Source organism: Camelus dromedarius, chromosome 2 (genome assembly GCF_036321535.1).
Source record: "Camelus dromedarius isolate mCamDro1 chromosome 2, mCamDro1.pat, whole genome shotgun sequence".
NCBI classification, from domain to species: domain Eukaryota; kingdom Metazoa; phylum Chordata; class Mammalia; order Artiodactyla; family Camelidae; genus Camelus; species Camelus dromedarius.
The window spans coordinates 8,278,140-8,305,843 of NC_087437.1; the positions used below are offsets into that span (position 1 = coordinate 8,278,140).

General features: G+C 43.3%; 1 protein-coding gene across 3 annotated transcripts in view; it reads left to right on the forward strand.

The window, feature by feature from the left end:
- KAT2B (lysine acetyltransferase 2B) overlaps positions 1 to 27,227 on the forward strand; it is a 92,529-nt gene extending 65,302 nt beyond the window's left edge. For all 3 annotated transcript variants that reach the window (XM_064491046.1, XM_064491050.1, XM_064491058.1), the window contains 11 exons: positions 3,462 to 3,587; positions 5,885 to 6,021; positions 8,685 to 8,893; positions 10,028 to 10,154; positions 16,122 to 16,232; positions 18,506 to 18,649; positions 23,101 to 23,215; positions 24,034 to 24,070; positions 24,319 to 24,382; positions 24,481 to 24,565; positions 25,148 to 27,227. In XM_064491046.1, coding sequence (XP_064347116.1) covers positions 3,462 to 3,587; positions 5,885 to 6,021; positions 8,685 to 8,893; positions 10,028 to 10,154; positions 16,122 to 16,232; positions 18,506 to 18,649; positions 23,101 to 23,215; positions 24,034 to 24,070; positions 24,319 to 24,382; positions 24,481 to 24,565; positions 25,148 to 25,341 — 1,349 coding nt within the window. In that variant the 3' untranslated portion in view covers positions 25,342 to 27,227. The remainder of the gene's footprint in view (positions 1 to 3,461; positions 3,588 to 5,884; positions 6,022 to 8,684; positions 8,894 to 10,027; positions 10,155 to 16,121; positions 16,233 to 18,505; positions 18,650 to 23,100; positions 23,216 to 24,033; positions 24,071 to 24,318; positions 24,383 to 24,480; positions 24,566 to 25,147) is intronic.
- Positions 27,228 to 27,704: the final 477 nt, after the last annotated feature.

Consider the following 27,704-nt stretch of genomic DNA (forward strand, 5'->3'; position numbering starts at 1 on the left):
GAATGCGGAATTTCAGTGTCACGTTTTCGGTAGATCTAGTTCAATGTGTAATACGGGGGTCATGAGTGTGATATCCAGCAAAGGTAATTTTATTCTTGCCATTTCCCCACCCCCCCAGTTTTTTTTTATATTCAGTGAAAGTCACCCTTTTTAATATATGGTTCTGTGAATTTTGGCAAACACACATAGTTGTGTAACTATTACTGCCATCAAAATACAGAACACTTGCATCACCCCAGAAAACCCCCTATTCTTTTTTTTTTAATATTTATTTACTTATTTACTATTGTATCATTTTATTTTATTTTATCTTGCTGAGGAGAGGTAATTAGGTTTATTTATTTTTAGAGGAGGTACTGGAGATTGAACCCAGGACCTCAAGCTTGCCAAGCATGCGCTCTCCCACTGGAGCTATACCCTCCCCACCCCGTCTTCTCTGTAGTCTGTTCAGCGCTCTCACCCCATTGACTTGCTTTTTGCTCGTGTAGTGTTGCGTTTTCTAGAATGCCGTGTGAGTGGAACCATATAGCATGTAGCTTTTTGAGTCTGACTCCTTCCACTCAGCATCATGCGTTGGAGGAGGTGATTATTATTTTTTTTTTTTCCATCTACAGCCCAAGTTTGGACCTAAATATAATTAAGTCCTACCAAGCAGAGTTACTTAGGGAAGGAGGTGTTTTGGTTTGGATCCAGCCCTTTTTGTCTGGATTCTTGTTGCTAAAAGCGTGTGAAAAACATCTTCTGTGTTGTTTTTTTTACCTTAGATCATAGAATATCGTTTCATGTGTCTCTGGTTCAAAACCTGCTGTGCTCTGGCCCTTCTGTGCATGACGGAGCCCCAGACCCACGTGTCAGCACTTCCTGGATGTGCTCTCTGTGGCGCCAGGGCAGACGTCCTGCCTTCCTCTCCCTGTCTCGTGCTGTTCACTTTCTCTCGGTCTTTCTCTCACCTAACTTTCAAATGGCCTCTCTCCCACAGACTCTTCCCCAGTGCTTCCCATGCCTGCCTTCCAGCAAGGGCTGGATCTCCTGTCTTCCAAACGTTCCTAGAACCTCGATTACATCCTATTCTTGGTTCTTTAACTTGGCTGCACCATGGCATCACTCGCGTGATTTAAAATAATACTGATTTCCGAGGTCCTCCTCTGGAGAGTGTGTGTGATGTCATTGGTGCAGGGTGTGCCCTGGACATCGAGACTTTTGAGAGCTCGCCAGGGGACTGTGACGCGCAACAGTCTGAGAACTCCCGTGTCACAGGGCGCCTACCCCGTGCTGTCCCAGCCGCCTCTCCCAGTACATCTCTTTCCCGAGAGCGTGACTCCTGCGCAGAGTCCACAGTCGTAGCGGACACGTCCAGGAAGTGCTTGCCCGTGAGGTTTGCTTCATGTCTTGAAGTCTTAGCACAAACCACGGGAAGTTGGTATGATTATCATGATGTGTATTTCATTATCTACCTCTTTATATGGATGGGAAATGAGAGCTCAGAGAGGAGCAACCAGTTGCCCCAAACCGGAGCCCGAGAGCGATGGAGCTGGTTCCACACCGGGCCTGTGCCTCCCTGCGGCGCTGCGTTAAGGGCCAGCGCTCTGACCACTGCTTTGCACGCTCCAGTGTCCTTTGCAAACGTGCAGGCAAAAGCTTGTGGAAGGAATGGGTGAGGAGCACAGGCAGGGGACGCAGAGCTCTCGGGTGGGGTCAACTTAGGGCTTGTGCGGAGGGTCCTCTGGAGAGGATTTGCCTCTGTGTGAAAACCCCCCTGGCCCCAGCCCGCTCACAATGTGCCCGGTCTGGCAAGCTGTCTGCCACCGCCCGGGATGGAGAAGGCAGGTTGTCTCCGACCCTCTGGGAATTTCAGGTTTATTTCTGTGGCTCAGGTTGTAACCCAGTTAAGCTGGAGGGGACTCTTCAGTGTCACCTGCCACCGTTGGAAGCAGGCTGTCTCCTCCTCTGATGTAACTGCGGCGTGTTGTCAGGGAGGGTGGGTTGGGGGGGAAAAGCACAGTCATCTACTTAATTGGCGTGTTTGTGCATCAGTGTGGCTGCCAGACATGACATTCGTAATGATGGCTCTGAAGTTCTGCGAGATACTGAGATGTCTTCTGAGTCACCAGAGCTTCCCCTCTGGGGAGAATTGCTCCGGCGTACTTTGAAGTTTAGAAAGCCTGTGTGCTGGAGGGACGACCACACGGCTCGGCGCGTTAGCGTATTCTGAATCTTTGCGTACCATGGCGTCGTGTCTCTCTGTTGCTGGGATTACTTACTCCATCACTTTCTTGGCTGCTGGGAATGTCCGCTGTGGACCGAACTGTGGCTGCGTTGACTCCGAGATGAACACGCTTTCTGGGCACCTGTCTGCACGGCCGGACTAGGTCTGTGACCAGTGTCACTGAGAATGTCCCTCATCAGCTACGGATGAGCAGCCCACTAGCAGACCACGTCCTGTTTCCTACAGTGGCTTTTTTGTTTTTTTAAAGCAAAACAAATAGTTTTTGTTTGGAAATACTCTCAAACTTACAGAAAAGTTACAAGTGTAGGACAGAGAAATCCTGTGTACTGTGTATCTTTCGCCCAGATTCACCAACTGATAACATTTTGTCACACTTGATTTATCAGTTCTGCCTCTCTCTGTCTCTCTTTCATAAATATATATGTATTTTTTTTCTTCTAAACTATTTGCAAGTTACAAATATCATGCCCCTTTACTGACTTCAGCAGGTTATCTCCTAAGAACAGGAGTGTCCTCTTATTTATCCACAGCATAGTTATCAAAGTAAGGAGTTTTAACCTTGATGCACTAGTATTATCAGATCTACACGCCGTTTTCCATTTTGGCTCTCAGTCACGCGGTTCGTAGCACTTTGGGGCCATATCAGGGGCCACAAGGCTTTGGCCTCTCCCGTTGTTGCTGACGTCAAGTTCGATCCCTGGGTTAAGGCGGTGTTTATGATGTTTCTCCAAGGCAGTGTTACCATTTCTCCTTTTGTTTAAAAAATTAAAAAAAAAAAGTACTTTTATGGGGAGATGCTTTGAGACTATCTTGTCTTTATCAAAATTACATTCACGAGGTTTTTAGCCTGTACAGGTGATTCTTCCCTGAATCAATTATTATATACGGGGTGCTTGCCCCCACCCCCCACCCCAACCCCAAACTTACATCATTCCTTCCTTATTTATTGGTTGACATTCATTCTCCGGTAAGGAAGAACTTTACCTTCTCCCCACGGATTCATGTATGCGTTTATTTTATTTTATCAGTGTGGACTGAGATTATCTTGATTCTATCCAGTGGGTTACAATCCATCCCTGTCTTTTCATCATGCTCACAGGGTCCCCATAGCTCTTATTTTAAAGATGACTTCTGTGTGCAGCTGGGTGGGGATGAGATGGTCTCACGTGCACTTGGTTCTCCGTTGCCTAAGAAAGAAGTCATTTAATAGCTTCTTTTCCTTTTCCTGGGGCAGTTATCAATCCACCTCCTGTGGCCGGGACGATTTCCTACAATTCCAATGCATCTTCCCTGGAGCAGCCGAATGGGGGCGGCCCCAGTCCTTCCTGTAAAGGTGCTTCTGGGCTTGAGGCAAACGCAGGTAAGCTCTTGGAGGGCACAACCGAGGGCTGTGATTTGCCTTAGAAAGTCTGTCATCCCAGGAGTGCCAACTGTAGACTCAGACCACCTGCAGATGGTACCTGTCCAGGCTTTTCATGGCTGGAACTCACTCTGAGCTGTATTGGTTAGTTCTTGCTGTGTAACAAACCAGCTCAAAATGCAGAGTCTTAAAACCATAATGGTCTGTTATCACAGCTCACTCATCTCGTGTGCTGCCTGGGAGGTGGCTGATCCCAGCTGGTCTCCTTCAGGCTGGGCTTGTGTGTGTCTGCCTACTGACTGGGGCCTCTGTTCTGGGCTCGGCGAGGACACTTAGGCTGGAGCATCTCTGTTCCGCATAGTTCTCATCCTCCTTCTAGGATTACTGGATTACTTTCCTTTCCTTGGGGCAGTGTATGTCCTCATGGCGGTGGCACAAGCACCAGAGAGTGAGAAGAAATACAATTTCTTGAAGCCCACTCTCGGAACTGGTATACCAGCCTCCCCTCTGCTTAGACTCGTTTTTTGTCACGTCATTGAATCACATGGTCAGACTCAGAGTCAGGGAGTGGAGAAATACACTCTACTCCTTTTGTAGGAAGAGCTGCAGAATCACGTGGCAGGGTGTGGATACTGGCGGGGAGAGAACTCTGCCATGAATGGAAGCTGCCATGTGGGCAAAACCATCTCTTCATCCTAAAGGCATTTCACAGATGGAGAACGTTATGAAGGCAGCCAGCAAGCCAGTCTTGGGCACGGCCAGAGTTTGACATTAAAGACGTGGCATGAAAGGGGGAGAGAAGAGGTTTTCAGATGACGTGCTAAGCATTTAACATGCATGCCACCGCTCTCTTGCCCACTTCTAAGGGGAGACGTCACCAGTCAACCTGGAAGCTCTGCCAGGGAGCTTGGATGTGGCCTCAGATGCTTTCTTATTGCAACACTTAGCAATCTGCCCAGTTTGGGGCTTATTAGGTTTAAACCTCAGCTACAAAATAGATAGTTCACAATAGTATTCTTGGGGAATCGTGGGATTGGAAGGCTTGTTGGTCAAATGGTTAAAAATATTCTCACTCCCCTCCAGTAACAATGACTAAAAAGCTATAAAAACAAGAACTCGACAGAAGCTGTTTAGTAAGTAACACGTACTGCCTGGGGGTGCGTCTTACGTAGAGAAGATAGTTCGCTCTGCTCCTTTCTAACTGAAGGTCATGCTTACTGGGCTTCACACCTGAGGGACACATTAGATGCGAACACCTAGGGAATTTTAATTGTAAAAATAAATACGTTATGACAGAAGGGAGAACGAAAGGGAGAAACCAAACGTGACAGTAGAAAGGACAGAAAGCCACTGCGTCATCTAAGGAGGGAAGTGGGAGAAGGTTCTCCGTGCCTTTGCCTGGCCTTTCCCAGCTTGTGTCATGTTGACAGTGTCCCTGCTTCATCGGCCAGTGGCCCTGCTCACTTTGTGAGGCATCGTTTTAAGGCAGGAAAGCATTGTGAGAGATAATGAGGGTCATTTTGTAATGCACAAATTAAATTTCACTAGCAAAATAAAACAGTTCATGAGTATATGTCAAATAGATATAGACACATGTACATTGTATGCACCCACACACACACACACATACAAACATATATGAAAGAGAATTAACAGAACTACAAGGAGAAATAATGAACTCAACCACTAGTTGAAGTCTTGAAGAAACATCTCTGGTTAATTCATTGATCAAGCAGACAAAACCGTGTGTAAGGACACAGAAGCTCTGCAAACACGATCAACAGGTTTCATCTAATACATGTAGAGATCACTAAAAATCTGAAAACATATGTTCGTTGCAAGAAGACGCTTAGTTTACAAATAATTAATGAACAAATAATGGGTCAAATCTTAGGCCATAAAGCAAGTTTCAAAAACTGTTGACCTTTGGTATCACATGGACCACATCCTCTGGCCACAAAGGGACTATTAACCTCCAAGTTGGACACTAACAACCAGGAGGAACTAGACTCACCCCTTAACGTGCAAATGTAGGAACGCACCCCTCAGTAACGTGTATATTGAGTTAAAAAGTTACCAGGGTAAATAGAAACTGTTTAGGGCAGATCTGTGGTTGGCGGGTCCTGGGACCACTTCCCTTCTCCCCACTTCCACTCCCGCCCTCCCCCGTCCAGGAGAGTTGACTTCCTGTTGACACCCAGCATTGCTACTAGAAAATTAGTTGGATTCACTGGCCTGTATTATTTGCTTTGTGTTTAAGATAACCCATCATTTGCTCTTTTATTTTGACTGTCAAGGAGAAAAGAGGAAAATGAATGACTCTCACGCTGCGGAGGAGGCCAAGAAACCCCGGGTGATGGGTGATATTCCCCTTGAATTGATCCACGAGGTCATGTCCACCATCACGGACCCCGCAGCGATGCTCGGGCCAGAGGTCAGCAGGGTGGACCTGGGCAGCCAGCTGGGGGACCCTTCTGCTCTCCGGGCCACCCCCGCTGTGGGGAATGGGGGTGGGGCTGCGGAGGGAGAGGGTGTTTATTCTACCTTGCTTTGCATTTTGCCTGGTGGTCGGGTTGGGGAGGGCGTGGAAATCGATGCTATCACATTACAGGGAGACATCCTCATGATCGCACACAGCTGAAGGCGTTCGTCCTCCTTCAAATTTCCATCTTGAAAAATTTAAGCCCTCCTAACTGTTGCAGAAATTCCCTGATAAAGATCTGCAGACTCTTTGTTTAGATTCCCCAGTTGTTAACATGCCCCATTCACTTTCCCTCTGTCTCTCTCTCTCCTGTGAACCATTTGGAGCCATTTCTAAATTACGTACAGAGGTCCTAACACTTCGCCCCTAACTATTTTTGCTTGTATCTCCTAAGACTGAGACTATTCATTTCCATGACCACAACGTGGTTATCACTACCAGAAAATTTAGCTATATTACCATATTATCTAATACATGGGTTGGCAGTCTACAGCCGGCAGGCCAAATCCAGCACACTTGTTGGTTTTGGAAATAAAGGCTTATTGAAGTATATTGTCTGTGTCTGCCTTGCACAAGAGCAGATCTGAATAATTAAGACGGGAGATGTGGTGGGGGAAGGCATAACTCAGTGGTAGAATGCATGCTTAGCATGCACAAGATCCTGGGTTCAATCCCCAGTACCTCCATTAAAATAAATAAATCAAAATCTAAAAAAAAAAAAAAATTTAATTACCCATCTCCTCCTCACCACCAAATTTTTTTTTTAAACTTGAAAAAAAAAAAAAAAAAGGCTGGGGATCTATGTTCCACAAAGCCTAAGATATTTGTTATGTGGCCCTTTATAGAAAAGTTCGCTTAGACAGAGTTACAGTAGACCCTTGGTCTGTATACAGCCCACATCCAAATTCCCTGTAGATCCAAATTCTGTCCTTGATAACGTGTGTGGCTGTTGCTGAAGGATCAGCCACGGATCACGCATTACATGTAGTTCTTATCTTTTCATCTCCTTGGCTCCTTGACTCTAGAACCGTTCCCTAGTCCTCTTTTGGTCTTTTGTGGCCCTGCTGTTTGTTGAAGAGTCCGAGTCATTGGCTTTGCATGACGTCCCTCTGTTTGGATTTGTCTGTTTACTCGCGATTAGACTCAAGTGAAGCATTTTCAGGAAACGTACTGCTGTTATTTCATTGTGTCACACCCAACAAAGCAGGTTAAGACATTTCTGACAGCTTCTGGGAAATGAAGAAACGGCTTGGAGATGATTTTGCATCTTTTAAAATCTTTTTAGTATGCTTCTGCCAGATTAAAGTACCAATTTTTAATTTGTCATGTTTCCTTAGAGATTTCTTTCATGCTATTGAGGATAATTCAGAGAACTGGAAAGTCATTAAGAGAAAGATCTTATAAAACTGCTCTTTCTGTTTCCTTTTAGAGAGCCAGCCCTGGGGACTTCAAACCACAGTACCTTTTGCATACTTGTCTTTCAGGGACTTAGTAACTTCACAGATTAGTTTAGCTCCGTTTTGTTCAGCCATAAAATGTGGGTGCAGTCACACATTTCAGAATTTGTTGGGTGTGTTTTTTAGGGTACTGGAATGGACTTGTACTGGTGTGCATGAGGCCGCTATTAGGTTTTCAGGGATTCTGGGAGCTGGCTGTTAAATACCTCGGTAGCCTGAAATCAATCACGACGGCATCTGGCCACCTGGGCAGCCGGCTGTAGACCAATGAAATGAGCAAATGCCACAAAGCATTTGGGGAGATCACAGTAGTATATGTGTACGTAGATGTTTGCAACAGATTAGGAGTCACCAAACTTTTTTTTTTTAAATAGGATTTTCTTTTCTTTCTTTCTTCCTCGGGGGTGCTGTATGTTGAACATGTATCTGCGCAGCACTGAGCGGGTTAATAGGTTGTGCGGCCTGCTGTAGTTGAGAGTGGGTCCACAGGGGTCTTCTGCAAAGAATACTGTGCTCCGAAAAGAGGTACTGACAGGATAAACGTGACTGCCACTCTTGGGTCCAGAATGAGGATCTGTCACCCCGCGGGTGCTGTCAAGCTCAGCCAGGTGGGATTCCTCTAACTCAGGGTTTGGCAAAGTCAAGTGCGTAGGCCAAATCCAGTCTGCACCCCCAAGCCCCCACCCCACCTTTAAATAAAGTCTTACTGGAACTTCTTTCGCATTACAAGACTGTTGGCGGTTATCCAGAGACCTTATGACTTTCAAAGTCTAAAATATTAGCTATCTGGTCCTTTACAGGAAGTTTAGGGGGAGGGTATAGCTCAGTGGTAGAGGGTGTGCTTCGCATGCACGAGGTCCTGGGTTCAGTCTGCAGCACCTCTGTTAAAAATAAATCAATAAAATTCTATTAAAAAAAATTTTGGTGGCCCCTGATCTACACCAGATATCCATGTACACATATGATGCTCTGATCTCTCAAAATGCTTTACCTGCCTGTCTCTTTGGTTTTCATAACTTGCATGTATTGTTTGGGACCCCGAAAATCCACAAACATGCATCTGATTGGGACAAAGACAAGAAATGTTTCTGTGTCCCAGCCCCTCGCCACCCTAAGAGAAGAGCTCTGTGTAATTCTCTCCCGTCTCCCGCACCCCAGACCAACTTTCTGTCAGCACACTCAGCGCGGGATGAGGCGGCCAGGCTGGAGGAGCGCAGGGGTGTGATTGAATTTCACGTGGTGGGCAACTCCCTGAACCAGAAGCCCAACAAGAAGATTCTGATGTGGCTGGTCGGGTTGCAGAACGTCTTCTCCCATCAGCTGCCCCGGATGCCAAAGGAGTACATCACACGGCTTGTCTTTGACCCGTAAGCCCTGCTTTGCTCTCCCTGCTTCCTTTTTCCCGTCTTAAACGAAAGAGGAACTACTCAGATAGCGAGAGTCCGCCTTCATCACCCGCCCCACCATGGATACACAGCGGCATGGCGGTAGTTGCCTTGGATACAAGCTTTTAGAGTAATTTCGCATCAAGTCATCAGTTTTTTGACCATGAAGCTTTGTATTTTAAGTTACTGGTGACTGTCCTGTGCTTCATTCATTATAGAAATGAAGGAATAAAGACTCAGAAGATGTCCCACTTTTTTCATAGTCTAAATGTTCTTGATTTTGGGATCTTAATCACGCGCCATTGTTGCCTGGGTCTGTGAGCAGGGGGAAGATTACTGGGGTATCAGAGAGGTTAACTCTGACCATCTGTTGCTTAAAAAAAAAAAACAACCTGCAAAAAACCACAAAAAAGTAAGCCTCCTTAATTGACTGTATTTTAACCTGAGAGCCTGGCACCCTGTGTGGACTGCGAGCCTTGCATGCGACTATCCAGAGAGCGAGCCTGGCAGGGGTCTGTAATGCAGGTTTTAGCAATTGTATGTGTGGACTTTGTTTTCTTTTCCATATTGTTTCTTGATATTTTTGAATGAGATAAAAACTCTTCAGAAATATAGCCACGTTTGGCTGTGACTCTGTGCTCTCCCGCTGGTCTCACCGTGGTTCTGTGGGAATCAGGGGTACCCTGTTCCACTCCCAGCGAGCACCTCCACACATGCTCTGTCACTTTTTTTTTTTTTTTAAATAATGGAGGTACTGGGGATTGAACCCAGGACCTCGTGCATGCTAAGTACGCACTCTACCACCGAGCTATACCCTCGAGCTATACCCTCCCCCTGACACGTGCTCTGTTCTTTATAAACCTCAGACCCTGCTTTGGTGACTGGCATTTTGTCCTTGGGAGCTCTGATGAAGTCTTGTGCAGGCAAGCTTGCTTTAAAAAGTCCACATTAAAGACTGGTCTGGCAAGACGTTGGCTACATAAAGGAAGGTTTCCCTAGAAAATCAAGAAACCTCCCCCCAACCCCGACTTTCCCTGGTTGGTCAGTGAGGAGCACCCCAAACTGTATTTGCAGAACCAAGACAGAGGGAACATTGACATCATCTTATTCTTTCAGGAAACACAAAACCCTGGCTTTAATTAAAGATGGCCGTGTCATCGGTGGCATCTGTTTCCGGATGTTCCCATCCCAAGGGTTCACAGAGATCGTTTTCTGCGCTGTAACCTCAAATGAGCAAGTCAAGGTAAGGGCAGCCCAGGGCAGAGAAGAAATGCAGGATGTGGTGCTTCTCACTGGCGATGCCGAGCTTGGTCTGGTCTCTCTGAGCCGTGTCCAGAGAGGGTTCCCAGTGGCGTCCAGGACTTTCCGAGGAGAGTACTCTCTCTGCAGGGGTGTGTGTGTGTGAGTGTGAATGTGAATGTGTAGGGCACATGCTTCCACAGACCAACAGCCAGGCTCTACTGGGCTGGGTTGGACTTTGGGGCAGGGTGCCGGGACACCACGCAGCCCCAGGTGCAACTCAGGAAGACTTTACAACAGGTGAAGGGATGCTTGAAAGTAAGTCTCAGTGCCGCTGATGGTTTACATGTGCACACATGCCTGGCGACACTACCCTCCGGAGTGGGAATGGTGCCCTGTGGATTAGGAGGATGATTTAGGAGGCTTACACTTCAGGAAGATTTCTTAGGACCTTGTGTCTGAAGGGGGATGAAGACTAAAGAAATTCTGTAAGGAAAGTCATGAAAAATTTGAATAAATTAATGACCGAGTTTCCGAAATACTCATGCAGGGTGTGGAACGTGGGTTTTTTGGAGTGTGTGTGTGTGTGTTCGTGCACGCGCGTGTTCATGTGTGTGTGGCTGGCCTGCCTGCCCACCTGGCCTTGACTCAGGTCCTTTCCTCCTCTGGACCCAGAATGTCCGTCCCATCGATGCCGCAGTTGGCATTGCAGTCCGACTGGAATAAAGGAGTCTCTCAGTTGGCAGAAAGGTCTGGATTATGTTGTGTTCTCCTCTGCTGCTTTTATGAAAGTGGAACCAGAAATATGTCTTCAGACTATTATTCATCGGTATTTTCGGAGCCCTAAAATCACGAGCAAGCAGTAGAAAGATAAGCAGCTCAGAGTTGGATGACTGAAAAAAATGACTGGAAGGTATAAGGGCCCGTCGACCAGTGAACTACACTGTGATGTGCAAATGGGAGCCATGTGTGTGATTTTAAATTTTCTAGTAGCTAAGTCGAAAAAAAAAAACAAATGAAAATAGGCGATCACTTCTACAAATATATTTTATTTTTCTCAATATATCCATGGTGACAGGCACTCAGCGTCAGAGTTACTGAGACATTTTACACCCTTCGATTTGTCCTATGAGTGTATTTACATCCTTTGATCTGTGCTGAGTCTCTTGCACGCATCTCTGTATGGACTCGCCACGTTTCACGTGCGCCCTGGGCTTGGACAGTGAGGGTCCAAGGATGTTGTCGCCTTCTTCCACTACAGTGAAGCAGTGCTGTTTACAAGACCCAACAGTGAGCAGCTGGAAGGGCCCCTGCCCGGCGGGGGCTGCAGCCGGTGCGGTGGGTGTTGCGCCTTCATTAACAGCTCTTCTCTGTGCACGTCCCAGTGCCAGTTACAGCGGCTGCGATTTATTCTCTCAGGGCACGGACGGGGCTTCTGTCTTTGACTCAGGGTACGAAGCATCAAAGGGCAAACAAAATCCATCCATCTCACATTCATCATTCTGACCGGGGAAGGTGAGGGCCGGACTTTGCTGGAAACTGGTGTCTGGCTCTCTTGCAAGGAATTTTGACAGCGTGTCTTTAGATGGGGCTGTTGCTGTGCGTACCGTGTTTTTCTCTCCTCCTCGCCCAAGTCAGAAACAATTCCAAGCGTCCAGGATTTAGGAATTTACTTAAGAGGAAAATTTTGTCTGGGTTTTCATAGGGAGAGGAGCTGGAAAATATGTCTTTGGTTTATAATTTCAGAAAAAGATGGCATAATTTTTGTTTGCAAAGCAAGCTACACCAAGCAGCTTGTTTGGAAAGGTTGGTTAAGGTTACCTTGGACACTTTGAGGATACAAGAGGGAAACTAAAGGTGTTTAATAATGAATTGGATGCTTTGTCTTATTACTTCCCAGAAGGGCAATTTATTTTTTTGCCCCCAAATTACGTAATTTTCTAAAGACTTGAAGAAAGGTGGCCAAACATCACAAACTGAGTAGGAAAAACTAAAAAAAGAGAAAAAAAACACTTTAAAAAAAAAGTGAGTTGAAACTGTAGTTTTAGAAAATGAAGATGAGTCTTTCAAAACTGAGTAGAATGGATGAGTCAGGGAAGCCAGTGCTGGGAGCACGTATTTGTGAAAACAGCAAGTTCATAAGTGGAGGTTTAAAATTTTTCTGTAATATAGTCAAAGTCTTGGCTAAATGATACTTTAACATTTGCATCCACTCATTTTGGAGAATTAAGCTTCTGTACAAATTCCTGTGAATGTTTTAAACAAGGTTTATTTGTGAATTTACCTTGGTCAGAGAACACACAGGATAACATTTGAGAATTTACTTTAAACTCACCTGGTTTTAGAATAGCTTGTCTAAGAACTATTTGGATTTGATATTACATGCAATACTACATACAATACATGCATAACTAATACCATAATAAATACTGTTATAACCATTGAAGTTACCAGGTGGATTTGGAAAGGAATCATTTCGGTGACAGTTAAAAATAAAAGCATAACAAATAAGGGAAATAGTTCTGGGGTGAAAATCTGAACATTTGCATATAACAGCTTAACGCTGTTAATATGTCTTTAACCGAGGAATGAATTGTTGATTGATTTAATTGAAGTATAGTTGATTTATAATGTTGTGTTAGTAGTTTCTGGCGTTCAGCATAGTGATTCGGTCATATATACGTATATATATATATACGTATATATGCACATTCTTTTTTTAACTTCATTTTTTTTTGAAGTGTAGCTGATTTACAGTGTTGGTTTCAGGTGCACAGCAAAGTGGCTCAGTTATACATATACATACATACATATATTTTCAGATTATTTTCCATTATAGCTTATTACAAGCTATTAAATATAGTTCCCTGTGCTACACAGTAGGACCTTGTTGATTATGTATATATAGTAGTGTGTATCTGCTAATCCTGAACTCCTAATTTATCCTTCCCTACCCCTTTCCCCTTTGGTCACCATAAGCTTGTTTTCTACATCTGTGAGTCTGTTTCTGTTTTGTAAATGAGTTCATCTGTCTGATTTTTTTAAAATTTCATATACGTGATACTTGTCCTTCTCTGTCTGATTTACTTCACTTAGTACGATCATCTCTAGGCCCATCCATGTTGCCAGGGACATATTTGAGCATCCACTCCTGCCAGTCACAGTACTAGACACAGAGAGGGTTCGAGTGAAAAGACACAGCCCCTACTCACATGCACCTGGAACCTGGAAACTGTCTTTGGAGAGGTGACGAGTTAGTGGCCACTGATGGAGAATCTCTTATGTAGGTTTTGGGAAGCTGTTTACTAAAGAACCGTTATTGTTCTTGAGGAAAATCTTTGGATTGTGGGTGAAGGGGAGAAAATGTATAGGTCTGTGAACTCCTTGCAGGGTGGTGTACACAGTGAAAGCCGAGCTCTCTTCATCAACCACATCTATGTTAAAGCGAGTTTCTTCAGAAGATACATTTCTACTGTATATAAAATAGGTAAATGACAAGGTCCTAGTGTACAGCACAGGGAGCTATATTCTGTATCTTGTAATAACCTATAATGGAAAAGAATCTGAAACAGAATATATATATATAAACTGAATCACTATGCTGTACACCAGAAATTAACACAACACTGTAAATCAACTATACTTCAATTTTTTTTGAGGTGGGAGGAAGGGTAATTAGGTTTATTTATTTATTTTTAGAAGAGGTACTGGGGATTGAACCTAGGACCTCGTGCATGCTAAGTGTGCACTCTACTACTTGAGCTATATCCTCCCCCCACTGACTATACTGCAATTAAAAAAAAAAGAGGTGCATTTCTTACTGATTCCTAGACATTGCTATTCCCGTGCACAGATAGTTCCCTCAACTAGCCAACCCTTCTCTTTTCTTCAGTTTTTTTTTCTTTCACTTTTCTTTAAAAATAATGTTTAATGACATAGGTCATGCACAAGGACATTTTCAGATCAAGCAAAAATCCCTGTCACCCATCCCTATGCCATCCAACCACTGTCAGCCTGGTGTGCATCCTTCCAGGTGGTTCTCTGCTGACTCACGTATGTGGATGAGTACCTGTGTGTAAGAGGTTACTGTGTGGTGTGCTGTTCACATAAACAGAATTCATCCTGTACCTAATTGGAAAAAAAAAACCCCAACACCTTTCCATTATATCTTAGGGGTCTTTCAGCTTTAGTGCATAAATGTGGTTATTTAAATTTATATTTAGATCAACAAAAATTAAACACAATTAAAGTTTCAGTTTTTCAGTCACTCAGTACTCAGTAGCCACATGCAACTATGTTTCTTTTTTAGTTTAGTTTTTCTTTCTCTTTTTTTTGGGGGGGGGGGGCGGCCGGGTGGGGGAAGATAATTAGGTTTATTTATTTATTTTTAAATGGAAATGCTGGAATTGAACCTAGGACCTCATGCATACTAAGCATACGCTTTCCCACCGAGTTCTACCCTTCCCTACATGGGACGATGGCTGTCATTTTGGACGGCATAGATGAAGACTATTTCCATCTTTGCAGAAATCCCTTTTGAATGTGCTGATATAGAGCTCTTTTATTCTTTTTATATAAATTTGCATAATGCAGAAAGACCGTAATTTGTGCAATCATTCCCTATTGAAGGCATTCATGTTTATTTCCAGTTATTTTCTATCACAAACAGTGCTCTGTTTGGAAATGATTTCTAGACACCGAGAAGCAGCATTGTTACATGAATGAATATGGCCACAGTCTCAATTTTAAAAATTATGTCTAGATCACCCTTCTCAGTGGGTTTTCTAATTTACACTTGCCCCAGTGGTGGTGGAGAGTACCATTTTGCCTGTCCCACTGACACTGGGTATCATCAGCCTTAAAGAAATTTGCATACTGCTGAGTGAGATATTCCATCTCCTGATGGAGTGCCCTGATTACTACCGGGATCGAATATCTTTTTTATATTTATTGGTTATACTTATTGCTTGTTCCTTTGATGATTTATCTTATAGGCTGTCTCTCTCTTTTTGCAATGATTCTGTAGAAGATTCTTGATGTCTGTTTCTTGTATCTCTTACACCTGTACCCTCCCTGTTTGTCATGTGTCTTTTGTTTATGGTATCTTAGTTCGCTTATGAATTCTTTAGGTCTTAAACTTTGAAGTTGTCTCCTTAATAATCAGTCCTTTCCTTTATGCTTTTGCATTTTATATTTTCTTTAAGAAGTCTTTTTGTATCCCTAGGTTATAAACCCACTTTCTTGTTATCTTTTTAAAATACTTTTGTGTAGGTTAAGTTTTCCATACATAAATGTATGGGTTTCCAGTCCATCTTCTTACCTTGTTTTCCATTTGACAAAACTCCTTTAAGGCATAGCTTACCTTCTCCCTCTTAATTATCTGACACTATTGTTCGTTACTTCCTCATGTCTTCTGGCTCACTCAGAGGTTTGGGGCTTCTCAGATCTTGCTTGGAAAGGTCTGAGAAGACCAAGTGGAAAATCCTGTGCACATGATGGTACAGTTCTGTGGAAGGACGGCTGATTTGGAGTCTTTGCAGGAAAACACTTGAGTTAGTTAATATCCTAGTAGAGATCAGCACTTCTCACTTACGTGGATCTTTTCACCTCAGGTTCTCAAATACTTTGAAGATAAGCAGAAATTCATAATCAGTATTTACTCCAGAAGCCTCTTTATTTATCGATATCCAGCACGTAATCTCCAGGACCGAACCAGCAGCTTGTAGCCTCGGTGTGTTCTTCTCGAAGAGCCAGAAACTTGTTTTTGCAAATGATGACCGTAGTTCAGTTCAAGGAGTTAGAACATTTTGGTTCTGTATCTCGTTTTCAAAGTTGGGAAATGCAGCAGAGGGTGTTAGTACTATATTGGTAATAACAGTCTCTTAAATTTGCCAGTATTTTCCAGTGAAAATGTAGGGCTTTCTTTTCTCCAGAACCTAATACATTTGTCTGTATACTGACCTGCACACAGGGCTACGGAACGCACCTGATGAACCATTTGAAAGAATATCACATAAAACATGACATCTTGAACTTCCTCACCTATGCAGATGAATATGCGATTGGATATTTCAAGAAGCAGGTCGGTTGTGTGTTTTTTTTTTTTTTTTTTACTGTGCAACTCTGTCTGTCATTCCTTTTCTTAATATGTACTCAGGGAGCTTTCATGCAAATAAGCCCCTCTCCCCTCCCTAGTGTTTTCTGCTTATAAGAAGGACATACATTTATTTTGCAAGCCTTCAGCCAGAGGTCAGCTTCAGACCAGATCAGAGGGTATGACCAGTACACTGTAAGTACTAAATAAATGTTGAGTGCAGGGGTGAATGCCATCTGTAAGTGAAGGGTGATACTGCACCCTGAAATTCTAAGATATGGTGTCCCCGGGCCAAGGAGACATTCCCATTGCTGGGGGATTGGAGTTCCCTGTGAGTGAGAGCAATCGACTTGGTCTCTGGGAGTCCTTCATTTCTGACAGCAGAGAGCAAATTCTAACGTTTGCAAAGGGCTGCTGGTTCCGCAGCACACAGAGGCCTAGGGGCTTAGTTCTTTTGGTCAGAAGTTCTCATCTTAGCTCTCTGAGGGTTGCTCTTTGCTACATTTTTTTTTTTTTTAAATAGTGCTTTATAATTCCTAAACATGTCCGTTTACTTTTCAGACTACCAAAGTAATGTATAGTTACCGTAGAAATTTGGGGAAATGAAATAAAGGACAACGGGGGAAAAAAAAAAAGAAAAACTGCTTATAATTCTACCACCCAGAGAAATTTACTGTTAATGTTTTGGTAAATAGCCTTCTAGTATTTTTTTCTGTGTGTTTGTATAAATACAAAAGTTGGCTCATGCTGTTTGTAATTTAATTACTTGCCTTTTTAACTTAATACAGTCTGATTTTTTAAAATATGATTTTTGATGGTTCTTGGAAGTTTTGTTGTGTAAATGGAAAATAATTTATTAAGCCAATACCGCATTTTGGGACATTTAGGCATTTTTTGTAAGTAAGTGTCCATATGTAAGTATATGCTTGCAGACATATTTAAGATTTTGTTATTCACTGCCAAATACTGTAACAACTTCTTTTCTTTAGCAGCATTTCAGGGGGCTCAGGAAAGGAGTTGATAACTGAAAATTTTTTTTTTTAACCCCTTTCCTAGTTAACAAATCATGCGTGTTTGTATTTATTTGAATATTGTGAGGTTTGACTTTTTTCCCTTGTTGACACTTTGTTCATTCCTTGTTCATTTTTTTTGAACTGCCACTTCATTGCATTTTGCCTCTTTTTCTATTGAAATGTATTAAATTCTTTTTTGTTTTTCATATAAGTCCTCATATGACTAGAAGGCTTTTCCTCCTCCAGTGTTGGATAGTTAACCTATTTATTTTCTTCTCGTTCTTCGGGGTGCATCTATGATTGTTACAATAAAACTCACTAGAGAGAGCTTGGGGGATTGTTCTACTGAGGGCTTGAGTGTCAGCTGTCCTAGGCTGGAACCGCATCGCAGAGATGAAGTCCCAGCCGTGCTTCTTAAATGACTTGTCTGCTGTCCCCTTTCAGGCCTATGGCAGTTATTGCTTGGAAAATAAGTTTTTGCTGAAAGAGGAGGCAGGACACTGAAGTCCAAGTCATTTTCTCCAAACTCTGAAATAGGCACTGTAAGGAAAATTGTTACAGATAAGTGACTATGTACCCTGTAGAGCTATGTAAACACAGCTTAAAGTATGTAAATGAATGTCCTGTGAAGCATTACTATCACTGAAACAGCCACAGTTGTGATGGTCTGGAAGTTTTTTGCCTGTCAAGTGGGTGTTTCATTTCCTCAACATCAGGGTTCTAATTGGTGTATGTATATATATATATATATATATATTTTTTTTTTTTTTTTCTCCTCCTTTATGGCGGCACTGTGGATTGATCCCAGGACCTCAGGCATGCTAAGCATGTGCTCTACCACTGAGCTATAACCCTGCCCCTAATTGCTCTATTTTTTGACAAACTTTTCTTTCAGAATTTAGATCCATGTCAGTTTTTGATTTGTTAGGACTTCTAGAGGCCCCCTCTCCACTTTGGGAGAAATTGTGTAGTTGGATGCAAAATTAAATGTTATTTTTACTTAATAGCCTCTTAAGAAACTTTGTAATCATATGTATGTTTTCCTAGGATTTTTTTTTTTTTATGTTGAATTGCTTCCCATTTGCACAGTGTGATTTTTGATGTTTCTGAGCTTCTTGGAAGGGTTTCATGCGAATCCTTCCTGGGATAGGAGAGCTTGGATGTGAGCTCGGCGTGAAGGCGTGCCCAGCGGGCACGACAGGTCTTTGAGATACAAGGCCCATCTGAATGAAGTTATTTGCCTTGCAGGGTTTCTCCAAAGAAATTAAAATCCCTAAAACCAAATATGTTGGCTACATCAAGGATTATGAAGGAGCCACTTTAATGGGATGTGAGCTAAATCCACGGATCCCATACACGGAATTTTCTGTCATCATTAAGAAGCAGAAGGAGGTAAGCTTGTGTGTCACTCACATTCCTGCCCCAGGCTCAGTCGGGGTGAAATGCACGTCACCCATCGCCGTGCGCCGTGTGTAGGGTCTGTGGATACCATTGCCTCGGTGCCGTGGTTTATCTAGGTTTCTTCTTTGAAGGTATCCTTCATCTCCTCTCTAAGTCACCACTTCTAAGAGGGTCAGCACATGCTAAATTGGTGTGAAATACAAGACTTGTAAACTATGATGCGCATCTTAATTTTGCCTTCAAGGCCTTTTACACTCTGGCCTTAAGCATCCTTTGCAAACTCACCTCTTTATTTCCCTTTCTCAACTCGTCTCCAAAGGCTGTTACTGTTGCTTCAGCCCTCTTGCTTGGTGTCTTCATCCATCACTCACTTGCTCTCCCAGCACGCACGTGCGCGCGTGCACACACACACTGGACCACACACCTGCCTTCCTTTCCTCTTCGAACTTCTCAAGCACTAGGTGAGCCACGCATTTGAATTTCAGTTACTCATCACCTGACATTTACCTTAGTGTGCATCAGTCTCTCCTTTTGCGTTGCACGTTCCGAAAGCTTATCCTTCCTGATATTAAGCGATTTGTTATCTGATTCCTGGAGTGAGGTCTTTTATGCACATGAACTGAAAGAGAAGCAGTCAAGGGAACAATTGATAGAGAAATGTAGAAATTGCCACGTAGTCAAGACAGCAAAAAGAAACACAGAAAGTGCATAATTGGGGCGTGCACACTGGCTGTCTGTGAAACCAGTGAACTTCATGCCTTAAGCCCAGGACCACCCCCACCCCAGTTCTTTGGAATTCAAAACCTGGGAATTTGCCCTGTGGTCCCTCATCAGTTCTACTTTTTACTTCTGCTATTCATTCTCGTGGGCTTTTCTCTAGCCAGTGACCAAAAAGACATTTGCCTTCAGCCTGTCTGTGTCTTCTGGTTTCTGCTCATGTCCTTGATCCCATTTCTTAGTGGCTTGTCAGATGTCAGTGACGTCGCAGCCGTGAAGCTCCTTACGCCATGTCTGGTGCAGGGTAGGTGCTCCGTGAGGATTTTCCTTCTCCTTAAAGTAGTTCAGACTTGTTCTTACACTTCCCGCGGAAGTGAGCAAAGGGCTCTTGCTAAATTAGAAAATAAAAGCAGCCTGTGTTGTTTCTCGGTCAAAGATGTCAGCCTGAAACAGAATTCCACGTCAGGTGCTTGGAGAGTCAGTGGGAGCACTGCAGGCCCCTCTCCCTCCTTGTCTCTCAGGAAAGGCTCCCTTGCTCATTGTCCTCCAGGGGCTTAAGGAGCAGGTCTGAACTCACAGCCCGTTGTTCACATCTGGGGCTGCCGTCCAACCACAGCCGCCCCTGCTGCGCCCACTCCTCCGGCAGCCCCGGCCCATCTCTGCGGTAGAAGCTGAGAGCAGGATCCCCCGCAGGGTCTGCAGGTTCAGAGTCCACACCGCTGGCTCTTCCTGCATCGAGGGGGGCGCCTCCACACGAGCTGCGTTGGATGGCAGCGCCCAGTTTTTAGCAGGCAGCGCTCCGTCCCCTTCCCCGCTCTCTCGCCTTTTGGGTGTCTTCCCCATTCTCCCCTCTGTTCTTCTCTAACACACCCTAGAATGGATGATGCTGGCTTGCAGCTGTTAACCTAGTTCTTTTTTTTTTTTTTTAAATCCAGTCATTTATTTTAAAGTATAAATTTCAGGCTTGCTGGACAAAATCCCACTACAGTTAACTTTTATACAGACACTACTCTACTGTGCAATTAAAAAAGAAAAGCCCACAGAAACCTTCAAAACCTAATTTTAAAAAAAGGGCAACTTGCTATAGCCCGGTTTATATTAGACATTAGGAAAGTCTTCTACTGTCTTCTTATTTACAGTTTCACCTGCAATAAAGAAAAGTCAGGAGGCAGTTTAATCTAGTTCTTTTAAAAGAACTCTGAAGCCACCATAATAAGATACGCGAGTTCACACATTGTTTTTTTCTCCAGAGTTCAGATGATTTTTACAGGTGTCGTTTATTCCAACTTTGGAAACGTGCCGGAGGAAGGTAGGGACCAATGGTGGTAGGAGACACACTGTAAATATAGGGAGGTCCTCCCCCGCCCTGAACGCGAACAAGAGCAGAGAGCTGTGCTTGTGGGGAGTGGAGGGGATCCGAGTGCAGGTGCCCCAGTAGAGCTGCTGGGGGAAGGCGGGTGGGGTGCTGTTGGTGCGCATGGCTCCAAGGAAAGGTGGGACTCCTGAGAAAGTGGGAACAGGCCGTGAGCAGCAGTGAGGGTGTATGTGCGGGGGCTGGGAGGCGGGGTAATTCTTAAATCTTAGTTCACGTGTGGGACCACAAGAGACTGGGTGTGAAGGAGCCAAAGTCAGGGTGAGGGAAAGCAGTGGGGGTTTTTTGTAGGACGACACGCTGAGGCTTGGTGACGTGTTAAAGGTGGGGGAGTCCCCCCAGTTTTCTGTTTGGGAAGACCAAGACTGACAGCAGTGGAATGAGAGGCGGATTTGAGGAGAGAAAGATGACATGATGACGAAGTAAAGACATTTTCTGGGGAGGTGAAGAGACTGGAACAGAAGTAAAATGTCTCTTTTCTCCAAAGTGATCCTTGGAGGCGCAGTGAGGTTGGAAGCCCCTGCTCCCATTACCAGTCACTTCCCAGGGGCTCTGGGAGGGGTAGGGAAGCCACCTGCTGGGTACTCACAGTAGAGAGCATCCTTGGTGAAGTGAAACAACCTTAAAAATTATATTTGAAACTGTATTTTCTGAAGGCGTCCATTTAAGAGGTTGCCATTGGGATTCTTTTTTGAGAAGACTTGGACTTTCAAATAAATGCAAATCACCCATCGAGATCTGTCCTGTCCAAAGTGGCAGCCGCTGGGGGGAGGGTGCAGCTCAGTGGTAGACTCTGTGCTTAGCATACACAGGGTCCTGGGTTCACTCCCCAGTACCTCCATTAAAAAAAAAGCAAAACACCTAATTACTGCCCCCCTCCAAAAAAAAAAAAAAAACCCAAAACAAAACAAAAACCAAAAACACACAGAAAAATAAAGCGGCAGCTGCTAGCCACATGTGCTGGTTGAGTGCTTGATATGTGGCCAGTCGAAATTGAGATGCACCGTAAGTGTAAAAAGTACATTCCAATTTTGAAGATCTAGTATGAATAAAAGCATGCGAAATATTTCATAATTTTTTCTATTGATTATATGCAGAAATGATAATATTTTGGATATATTGGATTAAATACAAATATATTGCTAAAATCAACTTAAAAAAAGGGGGAGGCTACTGGAAAATTTAAAATTACACGAGTGGTTTGTATTATATTTGGACAGCCCTGGGTAGATTTACCAGGAACATACTTTTGCCGGTCCTATTCATTTTATTCAGTTCTTTGTTTAGTTGTTAGGATTGTGTATTCACATGGTAGCCTTTACCAGCCTTCTGTTTGAAATCAGGTAGTTAGGAGCTGGCATTTTTTGTTTTCCTTCATGAAGTCAATGAATGACTGCTACTGTTGTGGTTTTTTTTTTTTTTTTCCAAAATTCAGTTGTGAGATGGTTAATTTCAGGATGGTGACTTCTGAGTATTTTTTTTTTCTTTCCCTTTATAAAGGTAAAACTGCACCATTCTGGAAACAGTTAACTCAGGACGTTAGGAATTATTTTTCAAAACAGTCACCTCTCAAAATTCCCTCACTGGTCCTGGCAGCTCACACCATGGCTGTGTTGCTCTTTAGAGCTGCGTTTTTGTTTTTGTTTTTATTGACGTGTAGTTGATTTACAATGTTGTGTTAGTTTCAGGGGTACAGCAGAGTGCTTCAGTTATATATATGTGTGTGTATGTGTGTGTGTGTGTGTATATATATATTCTTTTTCAGATTCGTTCCCATTATAGGTCATTACAAAAAATTGAACATAGTCCCCAGTGCTGTACAGTAGGTCCCTGTTGCTTATCTGTTTTATATGCAGTGGTGCGTATCTGTTAATAAAGCTGCCTTTTGGGGCTCGGAGCCTTGGAACCCGTGATCACTAGTAAGGCCACCCTCCCAGGCTTCGGGGTCCTTCTGAGTTCCACCCCTCCAGGGTAAGGGGTGGCTCCTGTCCTGGGACGTGATGGTGCTTGGGCAGCTGGGCCGTGTCCTGCAGCCGGGGCCGGGGCTCCTCGGGGAGCAGGGCAGGGTAACTGGTGCTTATGCAGAAGAGGACGGTGGATCCTAGGGACAGTGTGTTCTCTCAATACTGCCTTTTTCTGGGTGGCAGGGGACAAGTATTTGGCAACAGCTGTGTGACGGACAAGAAATGTGCACGGTAGAGCAGCCTTTCGCGTCTTACCTCCCAGATAGCAGTCACCTTTTCCTTCCTTTTTGTTCTGAGAGACTTTATGTTGTTGGGAAGACGACTCCTTAGGAGGACTGACTGGGCACAGCCTTCTGCCACTGAACCTGTTTTCTTCTTGTGCTTTCCAGATCATCAAGAAGCTGATAGAAAGAAAACAAGCCCAGATTCGGAAGGTCTACCCTGGACTTTCCTGTTTTAAAGACGGAGTTCGGCAGATTCCAATAGAAAGCATCCCGGGAATTCGTATGTACCCATCTTCTTTTAAAAGCAAAACCTTTTGGTACTGAAGTGAGATGTGTTTGAAACAAGCTTTTTTGGTTTTATTTTTTTGGTGGGGGGTAGTTCGGTTTATTTATTTATTAATGGAAGTACTGGGGATTGAACCCAGGACCTCGTGCACGCTAAGCATGCGCTCTACCACTGAGCTCTAACTTTCCCCCATTTTTACACACATACACACAAAAGGAATCACAAAAGAAATCACATCACCTCAATTTTAGAGTTCTGTTTAATAGATCGGTAAACTGAGAGGCAAAGGTCGAATGACTTATTTAGAGTAAGTTAGCTTTTAAGGAGAGAACAAGAAATCAAGTCCAGGTCTGTTGGACTCCAGGCTGTGTCTTCTTTCTGCAACACTAAACCATCTTGCATTATAAGCAGGGTCTTCGCCAAATAAAATAGAAACCAGGACAGAGTTGGTTTCCAACCTAAAATAACAGCTTAACGCTTCAACATGGTGATTAGCAAAAAATGTGACTTAGGGTTTTAAAAATATCCATGCCCACAGTACCAGACGTGTGTTTTTTTAAGCTCTCCTCTGAAAGGTTGGAGTTCCTGCTTTAGAAAACACTACCAGAGCGTTGTCAGTCTTGGAAACGTTTCCTGTTGTTAGCTGTGTGAGGGAGTAAATGAAATGTAGTTCCTTCCATTCAGTCTCTTTTCAGAAATGGACTTGCCTTGAGTCATGGCTGTAATTCATTGCATTTTTGATAAATATTAACTGTGTTATTCTCTTGACTAAAAGCAGTTCTCATTCGTTGTTCAATTTCATTGATATATAGGAGAGACAGGCTGGAAACCGAGTGGAAAAGAGAAAAGGTAAGTATGTTCCTGGGCCAGAGGATATTAGTGGAAGTGGGTTTTTTTTGCCCCCCACCAGTGAACTGGAGAAAACAGGCAAACTGACTGTAATCACCATTACAACACGTCTTAGGTTTCAGTTTTCATAAAAATTTCTGGAATGGATCCAGATCTGTTTCTGTGAAAATGAGCTGGATGGGAATCCCCCAGCCACAGGGTAAAAAAACTAATCATTGCTCCTTCTTGTTTCCTCTTTTCCTTTCAAGTAAAGAGCCCAGAGACCCTGACCAGCTCTACAGCACCCTGAAGAGCATCCTCCAGCAGGTGAAGGTGGGTGTGTGCTTTCCCTTCACCTCACGCAAGTATTTTGCAGTGATTTCCCACGTGGAATTTCCAGATTAGATACCTTACTTTTTTCTTTACTCAAGAGCCATCAGAGCGCTTGGCCCTTCATGGAACCTGTGAAGAGAACAGAAGCTCCGGGATACTATGAAGTTATAAGGTTCCCCATGGGTAATGCCATTAACCTTTTCTAAGTATAGATTTAAAGCTCTCTGGATGGCGGTGTGGGGGACAAACGGTTGCTGAGGTTGGTTTGTGCTCGCCTGTGGTAGGGTAGGGTGCGTCTGGTGGGCAGTGGGATCCACGTGCCTACGGAGGGCCAGCGCGCCAGAGCAGGCTGACAAAGGAGCAGGGGGTGGCCGTGTTCATAGAGACGGCCTGCCCCTGTCCTGCCGAGCCCCGCACCACCAACCCTACATGCAGAAAGCCTGGGCTTGGGGGAACCTCAAAAGGGGAGAACTGTGGAATTTGCTGTTAAGTCTGCACCATGCTAAAATAGATGATTAATTGGCTCAATTGAGAAGCCCCAAATTGAACCAGTTTGCCATTGTGCAGACCATGCGGTTGAATTCCGAAGGGAAGGGTGACGTGGGATTCAGGATTTCCCACGGTGTGAAAAATGAGCCATGTCAGCCGGGCAGTAGTAGTGATGGCTCCTCCTCTTCCCACCTCTGCCGCCACACCCCCAACCTTGGTCAGCTGGTGTTTAAAGGGAGTCAGAGATGGCTAATGTTTTTGTTTTTTCCTGTGCAGATCTGAAAACCATGAGCGAACGCCTCAAGAACAGGTACTACGTGTCTAAGAAGTTATTCATGGCAGACTTACAGCGAGTCTTCACCAACTGCAAAGAGTACAACCCCCCTGAGAGTGAATACTACAAATGTGCCAACATCCTGGAGAAATTCTTCTTCAGTAAGATTAAGGAAGCTGGATTAATTGACAAGTGATATTTTCCCCCCTCTGCTTCTTAGAAACTCATCAAGCAGTGTGCCTAAAGCATGGTTTAGTTTTACAAAGAATTGGACGTAATGTGTTGAAGATACCTGTAAATGTAATAATTAGCACTTTTCAAACTACAAACAAAAAAGCCTCCTCTTAGCCTTTCAGATATGTATTTAAATTGGAGTCATAGAACATTTTTATTTTATGGAATAGATTTTAATCTATTTACTACTATTAATGTAAATTGTCTATGGCATGTCCATTAGCTGAATATTCCATCATAGATGATCAGGGGTTTCCTCAAAACTTGTATATGAGGAAATTGCACATAGTACCGAGATTTGGGGGAATGCAGAAAATTTTCAGACCGTGAATGTTTCCATTTTTTTCTAACAAAATGTGAGAGTTTATTTTTATTTTATTCTGAAGGACTTTAAGGAAGGGATACATGATAAAAAGCCCGCAGAAAGTGAAATATGTGACGTTCGAAGTCTCCTGGTAGACTTTTTATATATATTTTTAAACACTCATCTAGATGAGGTGCTTTGAGCAGTTCTGAAAAATACAGTTCCAGAAAAGCAACTGCTTTGATTCCTAAGGAAAAAATTCTAAATAATGCAAACTTTTTTATAAGCATCTGGGTTTTTGATAATTCTATCTACCTGCAACAAACTTGTGAGTGCATAACCACTATTTTAATAATTATTTCCTCTACACAAATGTGTAATATTATATTTGACTTTGCTTATGCAGGCCATAAGTTCCCAAAGGCAATTTCCCGGGCCACAAAAGCATACGTTTGAAAACACTTGAGATTGAATCAACATGCTTTAATAGGAAAAAATGTATTATCTATATATATGTATCAAATTTAGTGAATCCTTGTTCTAATAAGGATTTTCCCTTTTCTGTGCTACACAACCCCACTGATAACGTATTTATGAACCTTTTTCCTTCTGCACCTCCAGATTACGTTCATTGTCTGAGGTCGATCAGATTACCACCCATATTTGCTGTCAGTATTTTAACACCTCCATTGGTATCTAGACCCAGGGTGATATCCCACAAAAATCCATCATACAGCCTTATTAACCTGACTTGGGGTTCCAGCTTAATGCTTGGATTTATTTCCTGATTAACACTACATTGAAAAGTGGGACGTCTGTCATCCCAGCTCTGGGAGAGAACCAACTCGTATAAAACAAACGAAGGCCATCTTGATGGTCTCGACACTAATTTTTATGATACAAATTTATAAACTGATTTTTGTAAAGGACTAGGTTTTAAAAGTGTATTTAACTTGATGTTTTCTATCACCATAAACGACTTAAAATGATCATTTAATAGTCATTAAACACAGTTGCCAGAGATAATCTGCTTGAAGGAAAAAAGAAAAAACCCTGCAGATGGCAGATGGCTGAAGCTGGAAGTATTGTTTCTCGTACGTAGGGGATATTCAGAATGCTCACAATGAGAAATGCCTCAACTTTTTTAAGTATAAGAAACCACCTTGAGTGGCATCTAGATTTCTAATGAAGAATGGTGATACAGTTTGGATTAAGTATCTTGGACTGGGTTTAAACAGTGCTTTGTACTGGGTCTCCCGAAGCATCTGTCCAGCTTGGTAATCCTGTGAAAGTTTGTTATTTTCTGGGTAGACATTCTTATAGAGTATTGTCTTTAAAATCAGATTGTCTCTTCTATATTGAAAGCATTTTTATGTTTTCTAATTTAAAAATTAATATTTTCTTATAGATATTGTGCAATAAAGCTGAAGTAGGCTGTGTGGTTTTTGCAAATGCTTTAACAGCAGATAAAATTTTACATTTGTAAAATTAATATATTGTACTGGTACAAAATAGTTTTAAATTATATTTTAAAAAGCTCTCAATCTGGTGGTGTGTTTTCTTCGCCTAGCAGATTAACAGGGCAGATGTACCATCTGGTTGATGACCAATAACTCCTTCCTTAAATCTTAGGCCTTAAGCATTTTGAGGAGGATGTTTAGAATTGCTGCATTTGTGGGAAGTTTCATAACAACTCCCAGCCCGTCAGTGAGAGATTTTCAAGAGGAGAGAGGAGACTTACTGTTTCTCCTGGGTGGTCCACTGCGTCTTGCCAGTTGTCACTCACTAAACAAAGAAAAAAAATTCAGCTAAAGAAGTCTTAAACGGGTTTTAGAAACTGAGCTTCCTACCCCCACCCCCACCTCAGATACTGTGCGTCTGAAACAGAGGGAGGAGGGGAGACCTGAACATACAGCTGATGTTCAGACATCTCCCGTGTGAGCTCCCAGTGTTACTCACAGTGCTGAGTGTAGGAAAGGATTCTGTCCTGTTAGGTGGGTGTGTACCCACTCAGGAGCATC